This window comes from Tachypleus tridentatus, chromosome 1 (assembly GCF_004210375.1).
Source record: "Tachypleus tridentatus isolate NWPU-2018 chromosome 1, ASM421037v1, whole genome shotgun sequence".
Classification (NCBI taxonomy): domain Eukaryota; kingdom Metazoa; phylum Arthropoda; class Merostomata; order Xiphosura; family Limulidae; genus Tachypleus; species Tachypleus tridentatus.
In genome coordinates, this window is record NC_134825.1 from 163,284,683 (window position 1) to 163,303,724 (window position 19,042).

At 32.2% G+C, this 19,042-nt stretch overlaps 1 protein-coding gene across 3 annotated transcripts in view; it reads left to right on the forward strand.

Annotated features, from left to right (window-relative positions):
• The first annotated feature begins 8,398 nt into the window (after positions 1-8,398).
• The window catches only part of LOC143229465 (pleckstrin homology domain-containing family F member 2-like), a 34,144-nt gene continuing 23,500 nt past the window's right edge, over positions 8,399-19,042 (forward strand). The window contains exons 1-3 of one of the 3 annotated variants that reach the window (XM_076461835.1): positions 8,432-8,485; positions 15,683-15,829; positions 16,589-16,653. In XM_076461835.1, coding sequence (XP_076317950.1) covers positions 15,814-15,829; positions 16,589-16,653 — 81 coding nt within the window. In that variant the 5' untranslated portion in view covers positions 8,432-8,485; positions 15,683-15,813. Of the gene's footprint in view, positions 8,486-13,493; positions 13,601-15,682; positions 15,830-16,588; positions 16,654-19,042 lie in introns of those variants that run through there. The other 2 variants (XM_076461829.1, XM_076461823.1) reach the window with 2 other exon arrangements.

Sequence of the window (19,042 nt, forward strand, 5' to 3'; positions counted from 1 at the left end):
TGTACAGTAGCTGAGCTCCTGTGTACCAGATATTTTTTGGTGAAACTGCTTAATAGCTTAGATAGTGTCAAGATGCCAGTTTGGTTGTGTTAATTTTGTAATCAAACTATTTTATCTGTTTAATAAAGTGATCACTCAATGTACTACATATGTTACCAACGAACACTGTTTGATAGCTTAGAAAGCAAGAACAGCAGTCGTATTGACAAAACAGCATATGACTTGGTCTTATACAAGATAATCTAAGTCTGTCTTATCTTTTTTCATGGCAAACGTTTCTTTTATTATCATACTTCAACACCATAGCCCAAATTAATCAGTAATTATAAAATGGGGGGTTAAAATACAATGAGGGTTATAACTGTGACAGAAGCTTCTTGGAAAAATATTTTATATTAGCAATATACCACCAGGCTAAGCTTTGTTCACATTATTTCAATCTAATCAAAAGAATCTTGTAAGAAAAAAGTGCAACCGAAGAAAGAATTGAGCATGGAACTTAACAGAATGAAACCAAAAACGGTAGCTACACTTATCAATAGTTGTAATTTATTTTGATAACATTAAAAAAGGTGTATAACATTTTGGGACCTATTGATCCATCTCGATTGGTCCATTCTCTAAACTAAATTTAAAATAATGTAAAAATAAAAAAATCTATAAGCCAAGTTCTTCTCAGTCACATACATATTTATAAAGCTTTTTCTTAAACTCAATTAAATTTACTATCTCTACAACATAACCAATCTTTAATCTGTTTTAAAATCCTCGGGGAAATATTACATACACTCGGGAGCACCGTATCAAATATTCTTTATACCAGTTGCTTGAGCTAATATTACGTGACAATAAATACTCTTTGATTCAGAGAAGTTCATGAAATTTAGTAAATTTGTGATGAAAAACTGGGAATTAGTAACTATCTTACCCGTATACTTTTATCGAAAACTAGCTAAAAACTGCTTATCTAGTTTGCTTGGCCTAACCAATACTTGTGTATTTGCACGTCCGTTTACCTAGTGATTTTGCTACTCCAAGTCAGCAGTCTGTGATCCAAATGACTAAAAAAAGTCCTTTTACTCTAGGTGAAGGTGCAGTAAAATTGTCAGGCCCATATCTCACGTGAGTTTGCTTAGACATGCGCAAAAAATGTCATTAAATTTGTGTGGTTTTTGTTGAATAACTTTGCACACGTAGGTTGTATTCACACCAAATGAAACTCCTAATTGTAGGATGAGAAGATACATTAGCGTACCGAACTTGAAAAAAATCCAGGAAAACTGAATATGTCTCTTCCATCAAATAAAGTTTACGTACTTTTGGTGGGAAGAAGAAAAAAAAAGTAAAAGAAACTCAATAACAATTATAATCAATTTTTGATGTATTTATTGCCTTGAATTTTGGTGTGAGAAGTAAGGGTCCAGTCGAGCAGGGGTTTCCAAACTTTGTAAACTTGCGGAGCTTTACATCAGAAAGAAAAAAACAATCTGGAGCCTAAATAAATAAAAACACTAAAAATAGAAACAATCGGATGCTAGTACCAGATAAAGTTTACCTCAAAGTTTTGGAATATAAATTTATTTAAAATATTAATATTTAAAGCGAAATTTTTACTTGTTCAAAAATTTTGTGCTTGCAAAATTTATATCGGTAAAAGTACAGTGTACTTGTTTATTAGTCGTTCATAAAATAGTTCAATATTTGGAGTTATGTTTGTTACCTGTAAGCGTAAATCATCTTCAATATTTAGACTGTTTCTAAATTTAGTCTTTGTAGCTGTATGCAGTGAAAATGTTTGCTCATTAAGATGTGTTGTTGGAAACGCATCAAAATTTTGTTACTTATTTCAGGGTATTCCATGGCCATTTTAATCCAAAATTGTGTAATTTCTTTCTGCTGAAATTTTGTTTTTAGGGTGTAATCAGTTGAAATTTGCATAAACTGTTCTTTCTCTTTCAAAGGCAAATCGTTGGTATCTACAGTATTTTTTCTAAATGAGGAGGGAAGTACTCCACAATAATTTTACACAAATTAGATATGTGCTGCAAGACTGAAAGTTTTGCATTTTCACTTAAGGAAATTTCATTCATAAGTAAAAACAACAATGAGATTTTCGAAGCAATCAAGCTTTCCATAAGTATCCATTCACCCCAAAGTTTAAGCTTACGTCAAAGCGTTTCCATTTTCTCTGAGCTTTGAAATACGTTACCCTGGTACCCTGCATTGTAGCATTCACTTCATTTAGATAGGCAGCTACGTCCGAAAGGTAAGCCACTTTCTGTATCCAGTATTTGACCCTTAATTTGTATGCAAGTTCAAAATGGCAGTCAGATAAAAAGAAACCTATCTCCTCGATATGGAGCAATAAGAGCATCTTTGTTGTCCTGATGGACAAATGAAAGAAAAAAATGTAGCTTTCCTTGCATTTAATTGCAAACACTTTCTTTTGAAATACTCAGAAGTTGGATTTTTTAATAGGGAGTGTTTGATTTCTAGATACCGTTTTAGCTTTGCTAAAACACTGTTCCACATTCAACACACAGTCCACTAGGACCATCTTCATTACTTGTCCATGTAAAATTGTATTAAATAAATATTTCATCATACTTTATTTTCTTTCTTGTTTCGGTACGTCTTGCATCATCCTGTGTTGAAGTGCTTGCACACGACGATAACGCCGATGAATTCGTATTTTGCCTAGGCCTAGGGAGATTTTTATTTGTATTAGCATTATTACTGATATTCAGCTACTTATCCATTATAAGGGTAACAATTAATTATTGATTTGTTTAAAAACGTATTATTATATTTTGGTCACTTCAAAAGTATTTTCACGGACACAAAATAGCTTCTTAATGAAAACTAGTTCAAACACTTGAGTTTTATCTTCACACAATGACATGTTGACCTAAGATCAGTGTTGCCATAACAAGGTTAGAAATAAAAATTTGTGTAAAAGTTAGGTCGCTAGAATAATATATTTTTATAAAAGAAAAATTTAACCTATTATTTTAATATAATTTTTTATTTTTAAAAGAAATTGCTAAGCCAAATAACAAAATATTAAACCAGATCTAACGTGCGTCTACATCTCGAACGAAACGAAACAAAATGAAACATGGCGTCATGTGAGAGTATGATGTCATAAAGCTCATTGGTACCAAATTTGTCTAATTAAACTACAACGAGCCTAACATAACAATTACCAATTATTATTTTCATAAATATAATTTGAAATTGAAACAACTGATACTGCATTTAATTGCATCACAATGTTTCAAATTTAGACAAGTTTCAGCTATGTCGTTATGTTTCATTTCGTTCGAGATTTATCCACTAATCCAGATCTAGCTTTTAAAAGACAGTTGGCATCACTATCCAGAGTTGAGCGGTGTTTCATAAGAAAATTTGGATCATCACGACCCGAGCTATTTAACATGGGAAATTGCTAAAGTATCAAGACAAAGTTAGATATAGGCAAATACATTACACATGGACAATCTAAAAACAGTGATTGACTAAAAATAAATAATCCAACACTTGTATCGACAGTAAAATGTTCTCATTAGCGCTGTTTTGTTTAAAATCATTTCACTTGGAGTTCAACTATTACTACCATTCACAATTTATTTACATTAAATGAGGATTGTAGTGGCAAGTGGAGCGCACAAGCACTCACTCGAAGAACTTTACATTTAAAGTAAATAATCTGACATTAATACTTAGATTCAAAGCACAGAAACACTTTAATGTAATTTTCACAACATTCTCTGTTACAATCAATTCGTATAATAACTTGATTAAACGAGCAATACTTTTGACATAATTAACAAACGTTTCTGAATTGTATTTCCAATGTCATTAGTGAATTAAGCTGACCACTTGTTAACTATGTTACTCCATGCTATGAAATATAGCAATATGCTACTTACAGAGAATTTAGACGAGGAACCTTGGGTAGCTCCATCACAATGGTAGTTATCTGGTGGAATCTCCTTTCTTTATTAACTATAACTGACTGCTACGATGGCTGGAGAGTCTTCGGCTGCTTGACTCTTTGTCTGGCTTTTTTTCTCTCTCTCTGCTGCAGTTTCTTCTTGACTCTTCGACTCACTTTTGAGCCTCAAACCTGGGGTTTTGTACTAAATCCTTCTGGTATTCTTACAATTTTCCAAATAGTGCATACAAGTACTCCCAGCTAGACTTGCCATTTAATTGATTGTTTTGCCTTAATCGTTTTGTAATTTTCAAAATGAGAACAAAATATCACTTATTCATTGGTTGCAGGTAAAGTCGATAAATCGGCAGCCTTCTCACTTGTGTTCTTGCACACGTTTTTGATATGGATACTACATCAAAGTTCCAACTTACTCTTTTCTTGGCATATTTTAACAAGATAATGTAAACATTCGCTGTAGCTTTCTCAATGCTGCAGTGGCGCCAGTCTGTAGATAATGATCTAATCTAATGAGATGCTCTTGACATTTCTCATTACCTCAATAGCGTCGTTTGGGAAATAGTACAAACACAGACATTTCTCAAAGCTACACGCGGGCTATCTGTGCTAGCTATATTTAATTTAACAGTGTAAAACTAGAGGAAGGTTAGATAGTCATTACCACCCACCGTCAACTGTTGGACTACTTTTTTACCAACGAATAGTTGGATTGACCGTCACATTATAATACCTTCATGGCTGAAAGGACGAGCATGTTTGGTGTGATGGGGATTCAAACCCGCGACCCTCAGATTACGAGTCGAGTTTTCTGCAAAAGAGAGATGATGCTATGAAAGAAATATTGAGTATAGGAGAAATCTTATGTGGTCGTGAGACTGTTGCTAATGATGTGAAAATCCATGAATTTTCCACTCTTTGAAATTGCAGATTCTGGACGATCAGCCAATATCTGGAGCACATAAAATGACAAATATGGTACTGCACTGATGATCATTTTCAGCATAAAGAACCAAGGTGAAATGGTGTCCACTGATTATGGGACAGTTAAATTAGATAAGTTGATTATTATAGGACTCTTAGGCTATTGCTGGTAATGATAACACAATCCTAACTTTGAACAAATCTGCCCAGGGCCAGCTGTGAAAAGCTGAATGTCATTGGTGGATGACATCTGCCTACAAGGGTTGTTTCCTTCAAAATTTGAGAAAGTGGGAGCGAAATCATGGTGCAAAAGAGAACTTCTTCTAGTTAGAAGATATGCCAAACAAATAATGGATCGAAAATAAGCCTGAACTCATACCATATTCAGGATAAGCTATCAAGAACATATCATTGTTTTGCCACCCTAGAGCAGAACCCAACTACTCTTCAAATGATAGGAGTATCTGAGTGCATCAAATATGCTGTATCCATAATGTTGGTGACATCTCCACAAAACATAAGACAAGAACTCACAGTGGAGAAGCTTTTTCACAGGCTTCTGGTAATGAAGTCTAGGAGGTTTTATCTATAATGTTTAAAGGTGTAGTAAAGTAAAATTTGGACAATTTTCTGAACATTTTAGGGCAGTTATTTGCAAAAAAATTGCTGTCTTCAAGATCAATAAATTCAGTACTGAGCTCCATCAAGCATTTAGATGAAGCACAACTGGAAGATTAGGAAAAAGTTATACTTGACTATTGCTATTGATTGGACCCCAGTAGAAAATCTGGGTCGTTAGGCTGTATTAAAGGCTTGAAGAAAGAAGGCCACTGAAAGTCTTGTTACAAATACAGATAATTTTCACCGACTACGAGATAAGACTTACCCTGCAATGAATTCAGCAGATTATGAGTATATCTTGATAGAAAAGTTAAGCAACGAACCTCCTGGTGAAATTATGAGGCAATAAATATATGTTAGAGATATTTCCATTTTAACACAGGCAATTTCTGTTAAGGAGTGGTAACTAACTTCAAGCTAGTTGTTGGAGAGGAAGAAGTCTGCAGGGATACATACTGTGGCTGAAACTTGGTCAGACCATTCTACTCAGGTACTTTCACCACATTTAGTGTTAACTAACCATCAATACACTCCAGTACTGCTATACAACTACACTGTTTTCCAGTAAATGTGCAAAGCTCGCCCAGTTTTCTCATGTTTTATATGTCACATTGTATACTGAGGATACATCTGACAGATGTCATTTAAGATGTGAATATAAACGTGTGTATTTTGCTTGAAATATGTTGGATCGCTTTAGGGTGTACTGGTTATAATTTGCCAGTCATCAAAGTAAACAAGATCATAGCTTTAAAAACAAATAGAGCTAAAGAGGAGTTTACTGGTCACCAACTAGGATCATGGCAGACAGATTGCTCTTAAATATTTGACGAATAGCTCAATTCTCTTTGTAGGATATAAGAACAACAAATCAAGTTCATACAGGAGCAACCACAGTACTGGAAGATCTTACAGTATATTAAGCTCCCCAGATGAGATCAATACAAAGTTAATGGATACTAATATAATTGTAGAAAATACTAATAGACAGAAGTGGAGAAATATATCTCCACTTGCTTCTAGGAGGTGTCACTCATAAAAAGGTAGTCGTTTCGGCATAATTATTCTTGTGATGGATTTACTGATGAAATAATCAATTAGTTTTGCCTATGAAAGTGATGAACAGATGTTTTATAAAAGAGCTCTTAGTGCTGGCCAGACTAAGCCCAGGAAGAATGGACTGCACAAGTTTATGTAGCAGAGGTAATCACAGCACCTCCATATATGTATAATAAATTAACATATTGTAAATATTGTGACACAAGTGGTGTTCCATGGTTTACAAAAAATGAAGAGTAATGTATCAGTGTCAGGTGAAATATTTACAGAAGCCATACACGAAATGAACTGTTTCCCGTCAAGGAAATAGCCAGCTTTAGCTTGGGAAGTTGTCTGAGAAGAGATGAAATCCAACTGTTGTTTCTTAATTACAAGGAATTAGCTACATCTGTTAAATCATCCCCAAGAATGTTATTTAAGAATTGTACAAACAATTTATACCCTATGCAGCAAAATCAATTCAATAACTTATGAGTTACAATCACTTGTAAAAGTATTCACACTTTGCAAAGTTCAACATTTTGTTGTTATCTGAGCGTGCAGTCATAAAACTTTCAAATGAAACTTTATATTTACAATCTACACCAAACTGAGAAAGCTTAAAAATGTTGATATTATGTAAGTAGGTTAGATTTTCAAAGACAATTAGAATTTTCTCAATTGCATGAGTATTCAATCCTTTGCTATGACAATCCTATATAATTTGCGAATATTAGTTTGTAAGGTCAAAAATTAGTGCAATGTTCCCTGAATGTATGTAATCAAACTGGTTTAACATGACTTCAGAGTAAATACATCTGTTCAAGCCACAACTCGCATAGTAATACGACAAACTAAACGTAAAGGCCCAAAAGCTTTCCAAACAAGTCAGGAATGAATTGGTTGAGTGACACAGATCATGGGAAAGTTATAAAAAATTTCAAAGTCGCTGATTATTCCTCTGAATACGGTCAAGTCCTTCATTAAGAAGTGGAACGTGCTTCATATTACCAACTCACTAACCAGAAACCAACTCACTAAACAACCTGGTAAACAGTAAGCCGGTTCAGGATGTCTCTGTAAAGCCAACAGAAGTTTTGCAAGATTTGCAAAGTTCCATGTATGGGATGGGAATCAGTATTCACACATCCACGACATCTCGATTCCTAATAAAGCTGGTCTGTATGGGGGAGCGGCAAGCAAGAAGCCATTATTAAAAACTAATCATATTAAATTTTGTATAGAGTTTGCAACTGCAAACATGTAGCAGTTTTTGTGGTCAGACGAGACAAAAACTGACTGTGTTTTTTCTTTATCTTAATTCAAAATGTTACATCTGGCACCAGCCCAACACAGTACGTCACTCACTCAACAATTCCCAACTGTTAAGCATGGTGGTGGTACATTATGTTATGGAGAAACTTCTCATCAGCAGGAACTGGGGGAGGGGAGATGGATAATGCAAAGTACTAGCGAATCCTAGAGGAAAATCTGCTTCAGTCAACCAAAAATCTAAAAGTGGGTTGAAAATTTCATTTCAGCTGGATATTGAGGTGAAGTTTGGTAAAGATTTGTAGAAAAACAAATACTGAGAAATCTAATGAAAAACACGAAAACGTTCATTTCAATTTTGACACATTAAAAATAACTTTGAGAGTACTAAAATATATTTTAGTGAAATATAAGAATAAAAGTCTCGTAACGGGAAGGAAGATAAGTATGAACTTTCAAAATTCATTGAGCTTTTTAAAACTTAGAAAAGGTATTAAAAATGATAAATCCTTACGAATGAAAATTTAAAGGAAGTACATTTATAGGCATGTCTCACGGACTAAAATTATTCATTGATATACACAGCCTTAGAAAAAAAATCAGATTTATTTTATATATGAGAATTAACGTCACGTGATTGAAGGCGTTTCAACAGAATAATGGTGGATCGACTGGGTATGAAGAATCACTATTATTATAAATTATAATGATTGTAGTTAAGTTAATAAATGATTTTATTGTTTTAAGTAGTGTTTATTTATATCAAATCTATTTCGTCTGGTTAGCTGTATGAATTGTGAATACCTTGGATGTTTTAATATTAAACGTTTACCATTTAAACGATATAAAAGGGGTGGACTGGGAGAACGTGAGAAGTACGAGTGTGTGACAAGTGTTACTACTAATACCCACAATTACTGTTACATTGTCAGTATTAATACTATATTAATAATATATTTACTATATATATTGTTTCAATCTTAAATTGATATTAATGAAATATAATGGTAAAAATCTGGGAAATTTTGAGTTCAGTTTAATCTAGAAAGCTTTAAATTTAAAATTAAAATTTAACTTACCTGTATAGCACTTTAGAACTACAGGCGTATTGCTTAAAATTATTTACTGTATACTGTACTATCAGTATAATAGCAGTTAATTTGTAGACTTGGATCAAACTCAAAGTGCTTATTGTTTAAACTAGATTATGATTTATAAATATATATAGTATACAATAAAAGATAAAATCACTAAAAAAAATCAAATTTGAATATTATTTTCACTAAATGAAATACTCATTAAATATTCCACTTGTCTGTGTAAGCTTGTATCATGTTTGTATGATTTGCACTAGAACAGTTTAACCTCATAAATAAATGTTTTAGTGTGAAAATTGTGCTAGGTGGGGTTATAAGTCTGAATAACGTTGTCAATAGGACTAACTTTCAAGTGTTCTATGTTTTTCTATGTTGGGAAACAAAATATGCCATTGCTTTTCAATTTTGATCGAAAACTTCTTAATAATTATTACTTTTAAATATTTCACATCATAAAATAAGTTTAGTTATTGATTTGTTTCAAGAAAATTTCTTAAAATTGTGTTTTAACATGTTGTTCAAAAGTAAATGTTGTATATAAAATCTTTCTGGTCAATATATATCAGGCCTGGCATGGCCAGGTGGTTAAGGCTCTCAACTCGTAATCCGAGGGCTGTGGGTTCAAATCCCGGTCACACCAAACATGCTCGCACTTTCAGCTGTGGGGCATTATAATGTGAAGATCAATCCCACTATTCATTGGTACAAGAGTAGCCCAAGAGTTGGAAGTGAATGGTGATGACTAGCTGCCTTCTCTCTAGTCTTACACTGCTAAATTAGAGAAGGCTATTGCAGATAGCCCTTGTGTAACTTTGTCCAGAATTCAAAAATATACAAACCAAACCAATGTATATCCTTAACTCAAGGCAGCATTATTTTAACAGGATGAAAACAATAAAAAAAAACATTTATTTACAATTTTAGTATTTTGGACTACCTGATACTTGATAATAGGAATTCAAATGACAGTTGTAAATACAAGGATATGGCTTTTGTGGTATCAGAATATTATTATGTTAAAGAGATTTAAAATAAATACCCTTCTATAATTGTTTGAAGAATTATTGCCTTTATTTTTATGATGTTAAGTTTTTGCTGTCTTTATCAAAATAGCACAACCTTTGTTTTGCTGACTTTTGTTAATTTACTGTTAACATGTGCATAACAATACTCTGTAGTTCACTATCCAATGACTATAAAATGCTAGATTTGCCAGAATGTTTAATTTACTACCACTAGGAATATCTAGTATGAAAATAAGAAGTTATTTTGGAGCTTGGTACGAAGAGTTTGGCTGTGATCTGTTTTTTTATTTGCAAGTTTCTTTTCCTTTACCAAAATGTGAATTTCAGTAAAGAAAGTATAACCTAAAACTAGGCAATTTAATACCATATTAACAGTGATTACATCAATTAATATTGAGTAATTAATTAATTATGGTTAAATCAATGAATTGAAATAAAAATTTTCAGTTGTTAATTTTCAGTTACATCAATTAATTTTGCATAACTAATTGATTTATTATGATTAAATGAAAGAATTGAAATAAATGTATTCAGTTGTTAATGTTTTTGATTATTTCAACAGTTAATTATTTGAAGTTATGATTAAGTAGGTTGAAAAATAAACAACTGATAAAAAAAAAAAGATTCTTTTTTATAATTACTGTCTTAGGTTATTTGAATTCATGATTCAAGGATCACCGGTAGAATTCCCATTGTCGCCAAACTTGCTCCTTTCTTATTTATTATGACAAAGCTGCCTAGGCTTCTGCCACTGTAACTAATTTTAAACTGCTAACTAGAAGGAAGGCAACTGCTTAGTAGCACCTGCTAACAGCTTTTTTTTTAACTGCTAGATCGATAAATGTGTGTGTGTGTGTGTGAGAGAGAGAGAATTTACTACATAGTTTATGTACTCATTACTTATTGAGTACATGTTCATATGTAGCACTAATCACATACAAGGATGCACATATTGTGAAGATAGTTTATTTAATAAAGGTGTAACATACTTCTTTTTTTTAATATAAGGTCTAGTAATTTAGTCAGTCTGTAAAAAATGAAACATAGTTATTTCCTGACTGAAACATAATTTAGAGTAAAAATAATACTTGAAGAGAGAGACATTACACTTTCAGAACAAACAATGCAACTAAAAATCAACTGATATATATGTCCCATTCTGTGACTTTCCCTTGTACATTTGCCATCCATCATTGGGTTGAATTTCCTAATTTTAAGACCATCCAAAATCACAAGTATAATATTTTTACTGACAAACTACTCTTAGCTAATCAGAAGAACTATGCCACAATTAGCTGAGCAATATGGAAAAATGGATCTGTGTTAATATGCAACTAGACACAAGTCATTGGTTATGTATTTAATATCATAGACTTGAAAAAAATGGCTAAAGAAAAGTATTTGTAGCTTTCAGAACAGATCAAAATATCTGTTTTAACAACTTATTTTCACTTGAAATATATTTAGTTTTACATATCAAGCTATTTAAGACAATTGTTTTTAAAACAATAACAACATGGAACCATTCAGTTTGAGAAGTTTAAAAAATGGGTACATGTGCTTTTTAACAAGAGAGATTTTTCACGGCTGCTTGTTTAATTTTTTGCTTTATATGCCTTTGTGAAACAAAGACATTAAGAGACTTCATACTGCAGAGTAGTTTGTTCGTTTTTTGTTTTTTTTTAATTTCGCACAATGCTACACAAGGGCTATCTGTGCACTGCAGAGTCACTTATTAATTAATTATTCACTAAAATGTCATAAAAAATCAGTTTAATAGAAACAGTTTATTAAATTTTCAGTTTTTCTTTTTCATAAATGTTACACTAAGATATAAGTTTAGACTTGTAACCCTTTGTGTATGGATGGGGGACAAAATGTGTACTACAACCTTTTAAGGAGTGTCATTCAACATAGTATTATGTATTTGATGTCAAAGTTTTGCCATACATTCTGATGTAGTGACAGTTTGTGGTAGAGGAAAATAAACATCAGATGCAGTAGGAAGGAATACTTGAGTAAGGAAGCACATTATGCTGGTAATGGCCCTGGCAACATTAGCCATATTTGGTTTATTCATTGCTTGTACATCTGACCAGGTTTGACCTTTTATCTATAAACCTGTCACCTGGTGACAACATTTTCTTTACATTGTGTGTTTTGTTTCTGTGCATAATATACATATATAAACCATGTACTGCTTAGCCACAAACCACACCTGAAGACAGGCCTATGTTATATCAAAACGTGTGTTCCACAAAAAATATCATAATGTACCTACTTACTGATATACAGGGATACTGAAAGAAACTCTAGATGTACATTTCAGAAGTTCTAGATGTTGTGTAAATATAATGTACAAAATTTGCAATGGACAAAAATATTTTGATTCTTCATATTAATGTTACCTTGTATTCTGACTTGTAGAAGTCAGACTGGTATCAGAAATTCCCAAATATATTCCTTTATAACACCTCTGTTTTTTTGTTTTTTTTTATCTACAACAGACTTGTATGTATTATTAAAAGCTGGTTATATTCATGTAGGTACACACAGTAAACTGCAAGCTATAGTCATTATGGGGTTGGTCTGTTCAGATAGAAATGTGAGTTACTGACACCTTTGTCATTGTGGACATTTTTTCTTATTTACTTTAGTAACAGTTGTGAAAACTTTCTTTGCTTTCAGTGTTTAGTATAGTTTGGTGAACTTAAGACTTTTTATTGTCTGGTAACTATAGCAATTAGTTTACGATGTTGAACTTGCTTTCAGTTCAAAATCCAAGTATGAAATGAGTATCTTGAGTTAAAGTCCCACTCACGACAGTTTTTGTCATTAAAACTGTTTAAGAATTGTATAATTTTTGTTGTTAAACCTTGTGGCTATTCTTTCCATTTGTTTAAGTCTTGAAGGAATTTTCTGGAAAAAGTAAAAGGGTGTAATCTTATCATAGATATGTAGATGTAAGAACAGTTGTGTTAAAGAAATGTAGTTTTTTATTATTTCCCTGTTAAAAATGTATCTCATTCAGTGTTTTGATAAATCCTATATTGACAGCTTCTACTAGAGTAATAGTGAAAATCAGTCTTTGACTAAGTTTTAATTCTTTATAGGAAAGAAATGAAGATGTTGATAATAAACAGAAAGTTCTTTCATGAGTTTCACCTTGTCTTGAATCCAAAGTTGTCACATATCTCCTATGTTTTTCAGTTTTATTGCCAAGATAAAACTGTTTTAAACATTTTATTATTAGTTTTCTATGTACAGTTATGCACATCAGTAACAATAATGATTAGTAATAGCTACTACTTCACTTGTCTGTCAGGAAATATCACAGTTTGTGGTGGTTTTACTTTGTACTCATCATACCAAATGTGTAATTTCATGTCTACTCCCTAGTCAAGTTTTTATCTTCTATTACTCAGTTTCATACATACTGAAACTGGGTTTGATTAGTCATGTGTTCATGGTTCTTGTGTTTCATGTGCCTTGTCATCAACAGTGAGTAATTCTGCTCTGAGAGAATGCTATGTTGTAAGGCAGTATGTTCAGATTTTCATTAGGTAAAGTTGTCATATTTATGCTAAGAAAAATTGCAGTTCAAGGATTACTTTAATTAGTTATATTGTAAGCTATGACACAAATTGAGGAACCTCAATTTGACTCTAGTAAGTACAGAAGATTATTTTGTGTTTTTTATGTGAAATGTATGAGTTGTTGTTTTATTTAAGCTACAAAAATAATTACAGTTTGGTGACACTTTATAATTTTTACCAGTTAGTTACATTTTAAGCTATAGCACAAATTTAATGATAAAATTAAGAATTCTTGGTTTGATTCTGGAAAGTATGCAAGATCAGTTTTTGGTTTTCATATTATAGCTAACTTGGAATTTTGTGACATGCTAAACACACATTTTCAGTTTTTCCAAGTAGAATGCACTTATAAAGACATTTTAAAGGTAATGCACCATACTGTGAAAGTAGAATGCTTTTTTGAAGTTATCAAAATTGAGGCTTGGCAGAATTTAAATCTGACTTCTTACATGAAAGATGCTTTAGTCAGTTAAACTGTAACTTTTTAAATGCCTCTTTTCTCTTTGTTCTTAAGGGTGGAATTTTGATAGAACCTGTGCCAACTGGCACTGGCACATATAGCTGATACTTCTTTTATTGACAGTTCTTTTTTTGAAAGTATCAAATTTTAGTGCCTTAGGTATGGATGTTTGAAGGATGACATTAAATAGATTCTAACTTTATAAGTTGATAGTATAACTTGTAATACTTAAAAATTCATTGTCTTCCAAGTTTTTCAAAATTAGTTAGAAAGGTTGCTTCTGTTATATATTTATTTTAATATTTTAAAACCCAAAGCTTGGTGCTAACTTATTGCACAATGTGTGAAGTTGTGGGAATAATGCCATGTTTCACTTACCTAGTTATTTTAATGTGTGTGTGTTGCATATGCACTCAGGTTTTTTATTACTACATTATAGAACTTTATAACGTGGAAACGTTACATCTATTGTTGTAAATAAAGGACAATATCAAAATTGTCTCATACAGGTGATACAAGATAAACAACAAATTTTGTATTCATTCAAAACTAACATTTCATTCATGCTGCAAACAATAATAAAAAGATGCAGGGCCTCATGAATTATATTCCTATTAAGCTAACAATCATAATTAATTAAGCATTGTCATATTCAGATAAAAAGAGAATGTACAAAAATAATCATTTCATTCAATGTTTGGTGTCTTAACATGACAATACTTGAATATGTAAAGAGTAATGCAGACATGGATTAACACATGGAAATATATGATACCAGAAAGTGTATTTAACACTATCAGTGTTTATTTTCTAATGACAAAAAGCAGAGCTAATCTAAGAAAGTTGTTTTCTTGTTAGGTCAGACAGAAGAATTAATTTTTGTAACTATTTCAAATGGGAAAACCTGAGAAAAATTCAATCAAGCTGTTGTATATTTTGTATTGGTGATTTATAAAATTAGCTAGATTTTCATTTTGGAGATTTCATGTGTGTGTGTAAGTTTCATAAAGGTATAATGGAGACTTGAATTTTAGAAATTTTATAGAATAGGTAAAATTACAATATAGTAATGCCTCCATATCAGGAAACAAAATTTGTTTACTTAGCAATTAGAAGCATAAATTTCTGTACATGTATCAGTTTTACACAGTATATTACAGGTTATGTTTTTCTAATGTATGTTGCATGTGATGGAATGGCCATCTAACTATTCTGCATGGCCATTTGTAGACACATTGGTGAAAGTTCAGTGCTTAGAAATCCACTCTGTTTCTTTTAACCTAAGTAATTACTTCCACTTCACACATCACCGTGGTAATAACCTTTGATGTGAAGTGTTCAGACATAACAACTACACCCTTTCCAGTTCAGTGCATCCTGTCCTGAGGACAGGATTGCTCCAATGAGTTAAAACAATTGCAGAAAATAAAATTGAACTATAAAAAACAAAACACAACTTTAGAGTTGAAATTTATTCAGTAAAAAAAAAAATTATTTTGTATTTATTTCAGCACACTGTGATGAAAACATAGGTGTTTGCAAATCTAAATGTTTCTGAGAACAATACAGCATATATACATATACCATATAATATACATAATATAACCCTCCTACAAAGAACTGCAAGATAATTTTGAACAAAACAGTACTAATTTGAATCTTTACGTTGAGTATAAATGTTTTATTGATTTTAGTTGGTGTTTCTCAAACTCTGTTGTTCGGGTTAGTGTGATTGCTTATACCTCAGTCTTGAGATTACATGGATTAGTCATCTGAACACAGAATGAAGGTTCTTTCTCTGTTCTGTCCAACTATATAAACCATTATGATTTCCAGTTCAGGTGAGACTTGTGTAGGTTTGGTATAATGTGATAAAATTTCAGCTTGTTAAGTTGCAAGAAGGAAAACTTAAATTATCTTGCACTTAAGTGTATCAAGATTTGTTTCACTGAACAGCTGAAGTTTGATAAGCTATTTGCATTAAGTCTTATTAGCTTGATAAAATGCATGAATAGGTAAAGAAAATCACAGAACAAAAAACTACACTTGTTTATAAGTTATTGTAAAACAGGTCTAAACCTTGTTACATACATTACTTAAAATCTGATTTTAAATATTTGATAGAGATATTGAACTATTTTATTGTGTTCCAGTGATAATGATAAAGAGTGAAACTGTGGTGTTTTTTAAAACCAAAACAAAGATACTAATCACAGTTTTACTGGATAAAAATTTTACTGAAAAAATCTACAAGAATCAAGGAAGAAATAAGTCAGTAACTGGAATCTATAACAAAGAAAAGCATTTTTACTTGCATCTTAAAAAAATATCACAGTGAAGTCTTTTAAAATTTGTGAATTGATACAAATGCTACATACAAGAATATTTTATTTTACAGAAGCTGTGTCTTAAGTTACAAACACTTTCATCAAGGAGGAATTGTTTTTTTTAACAATGCCATAAAATAAACCATATAACTAGTGCATCAAACTGACACAGTATGGTGCTTCAGAGTTAAGTAAACTTGGTCATAATTTCTTGGTTATATTATACTTCTAAGATGCAAGACTTACCACATGATCTTCCTTCTTTTGTTTCAGTGAACAGTGAAGCCAATGCGTGCCGTATTGCTGCTGTTGAAAGCTGCTTTGGCAGTTCGGGGCAGGTGAGTTTATCAATTAATATTTCCTATATGTTTGCAACTTATTCTTGAATTTTTAAAAAAATTGTTCACCTCTTTCTAAACTACTTACCTGTTTAGCTCCATCTTAAATATTATTGTGATTTAGAAAAAAACATGTTATTGGAAAAACATCAAAAATATGAAATCCCATCTTTTAGTTTAACAAAAATATTTCTCAGTGGTTTGTTCGATGAGTTAGTATGTCAGTCATACTTCAAGGGTTTCATAAGGTTTTCACATAGGTCTTTTACTTTATTGTTCCAAAGCTTTCAGATTGTACTCGATTAAATATGATAATGTTTGGTTGGCATTAAACTTGTTTAAACTAGGGGGATCCACAATAGTTTTACTTCATTTTCACAAGTGTACAAAAGTTAAACTGAGGAGGGGAATTAGGTAGGATGTATTGACCAATGACATCTTTTGTAACTTTTGTGAACTTTGTCATCTCTTTTGTGTTTCTCACTTCGTAGTACCTATTGTTAAAGACTTTGCCATTCTGCGTGTATTCCTTCGGGAGAGTAAAGTTATAGGGTAATGAAAAAAACTTGTTTTTCACCCTTGTGAAAATGACAGTAATTGAGAGAGCCATTTAGTCACTGTATTTAAAAAAGGCATAAATATGAATTAACAAAGCTATAAAAGTTATAGAATTTAGTCTTGGGCATTATATTATTTAAAGGAATTATGAAATATGGACTTTTAAAGAATTTATATATTTTTTGTACCTTAATTTTAGTGGAATATTTTTTCTAAGTAAATAGTGATCAAATCATTGAGAACTTATAATCTTTTGTAACAAAAATTCTGTTCATTTCTATCTTGAAATGCCATGTAATACATGCATTTTAATCAATAGGATAATATGTGTTAGCTCAGTGGTTCTTAACCTTGTTGGAGGTACTGAACCCCGGAAGTTTCATACTTGCATTCACTGAACCCTTCGTAATTGGAAAAATAAAATATGATTTTTTCAAATTAAAAACTTAAGTAGATATTGTATTAGTGCACAAAATGAACCATGCATCAGTTGCACACAATATCATTGTGTTCAAAGAACAAAACCAACAAAACATGAATATCACACAAAAACAAAAGCATAACTCAATGAATACTGCTTCACCTTGGCAAGTGCCACTCTCATATCCTTTTCACAACAAAGTCTGTTCCTTTTCTTCGTTTTTATGTCTACCATCCTCGAAAAGGATTGCTCACAAAGATACATTGTAACAAATAGTATGAGTATCTCAAAGGCTTTCTTAGCAATAAGAGGGTATGCTACGATTTTTGGTGACACCAAAACATTGAGAGCTTTGTTGTTCTGAAAAGTTGCTGTTGAACCTGGATCTGTTGAAGTTCAATGATTTCATCAAGGTATTTATCATTGACATCTGCTGTCGCAACACTAAACGTGAACGGCTGTCTCACCCATGCTGGATATGACTTTCTGGTAGGGAAGTATCCATCGAGAGACTTTTCGAGCTCATCTAAGTACATGGCAATTGCTTGCTTCAGTTCCCTGGATACAGAAATGTCTCCAATTTCAGACATATCTTCAATCTTACTTACACAGTTGTCCAGCAGGGGAAAGTTTGCGAAGTTATCATTCTCTGTTCATCGTTTCCATAACGGTAAGTTTTTTTAAAAGCCTTCAGGTTTTCTTCAGCTTCGATGATGTTGACTCCACCGCCCTTCATCTGTTGATTGAGAGCATTGAAGATATGGCCATGTACACCAAAATGAGAATGAACTCAGATTTTTTGAAGCAATTTGCATGACAATGTTAGTGCTTCACAAAAACAGGGCTTATTCCACACGCATGGCAAAAACACGATTCAGTACCTTTCTCTGGGATAACCACCAATTGTTAGAATGGTACAGAAGTACCTCAAATTCAGAGCCCATTTCATTACACAGTTTTTTTAAGATGCAGTGCTTCAGGGCACTATCTTGCACAAAGTTTACACATTCCACGACAGTTTTTAATACTTCTGCCAGTTTTGAAGGCAACGTTTTTGTTGCCAATGCATGCCTGTGCTGAACACACTGCATTACAATGATGTGTAGTGCATCAGCTTTCACCATTGCACCAAAAACCAGAGTTTCGTCCCAGCATGACTGGAGCTCCGTCCAAACAAACTGCAGAAACCATATCCCACGAAAAATCATTGTTTCTGAAGAAGTCATCCACAAATTTCTTCACATTGGCTGTTTTAGTTGTTGTTGTAAGAGGCTTACAAAATAAAAAATCTTCTTTTATCTCATCTTTCTTCACATAGCGCACAAATACAACAAGCTGGCTTAAATTGGAAACATCTGTGGTCTCGTGAAGTTGAAGATTGAATTTTGCTGGGCTTGAAATCAGATCTGC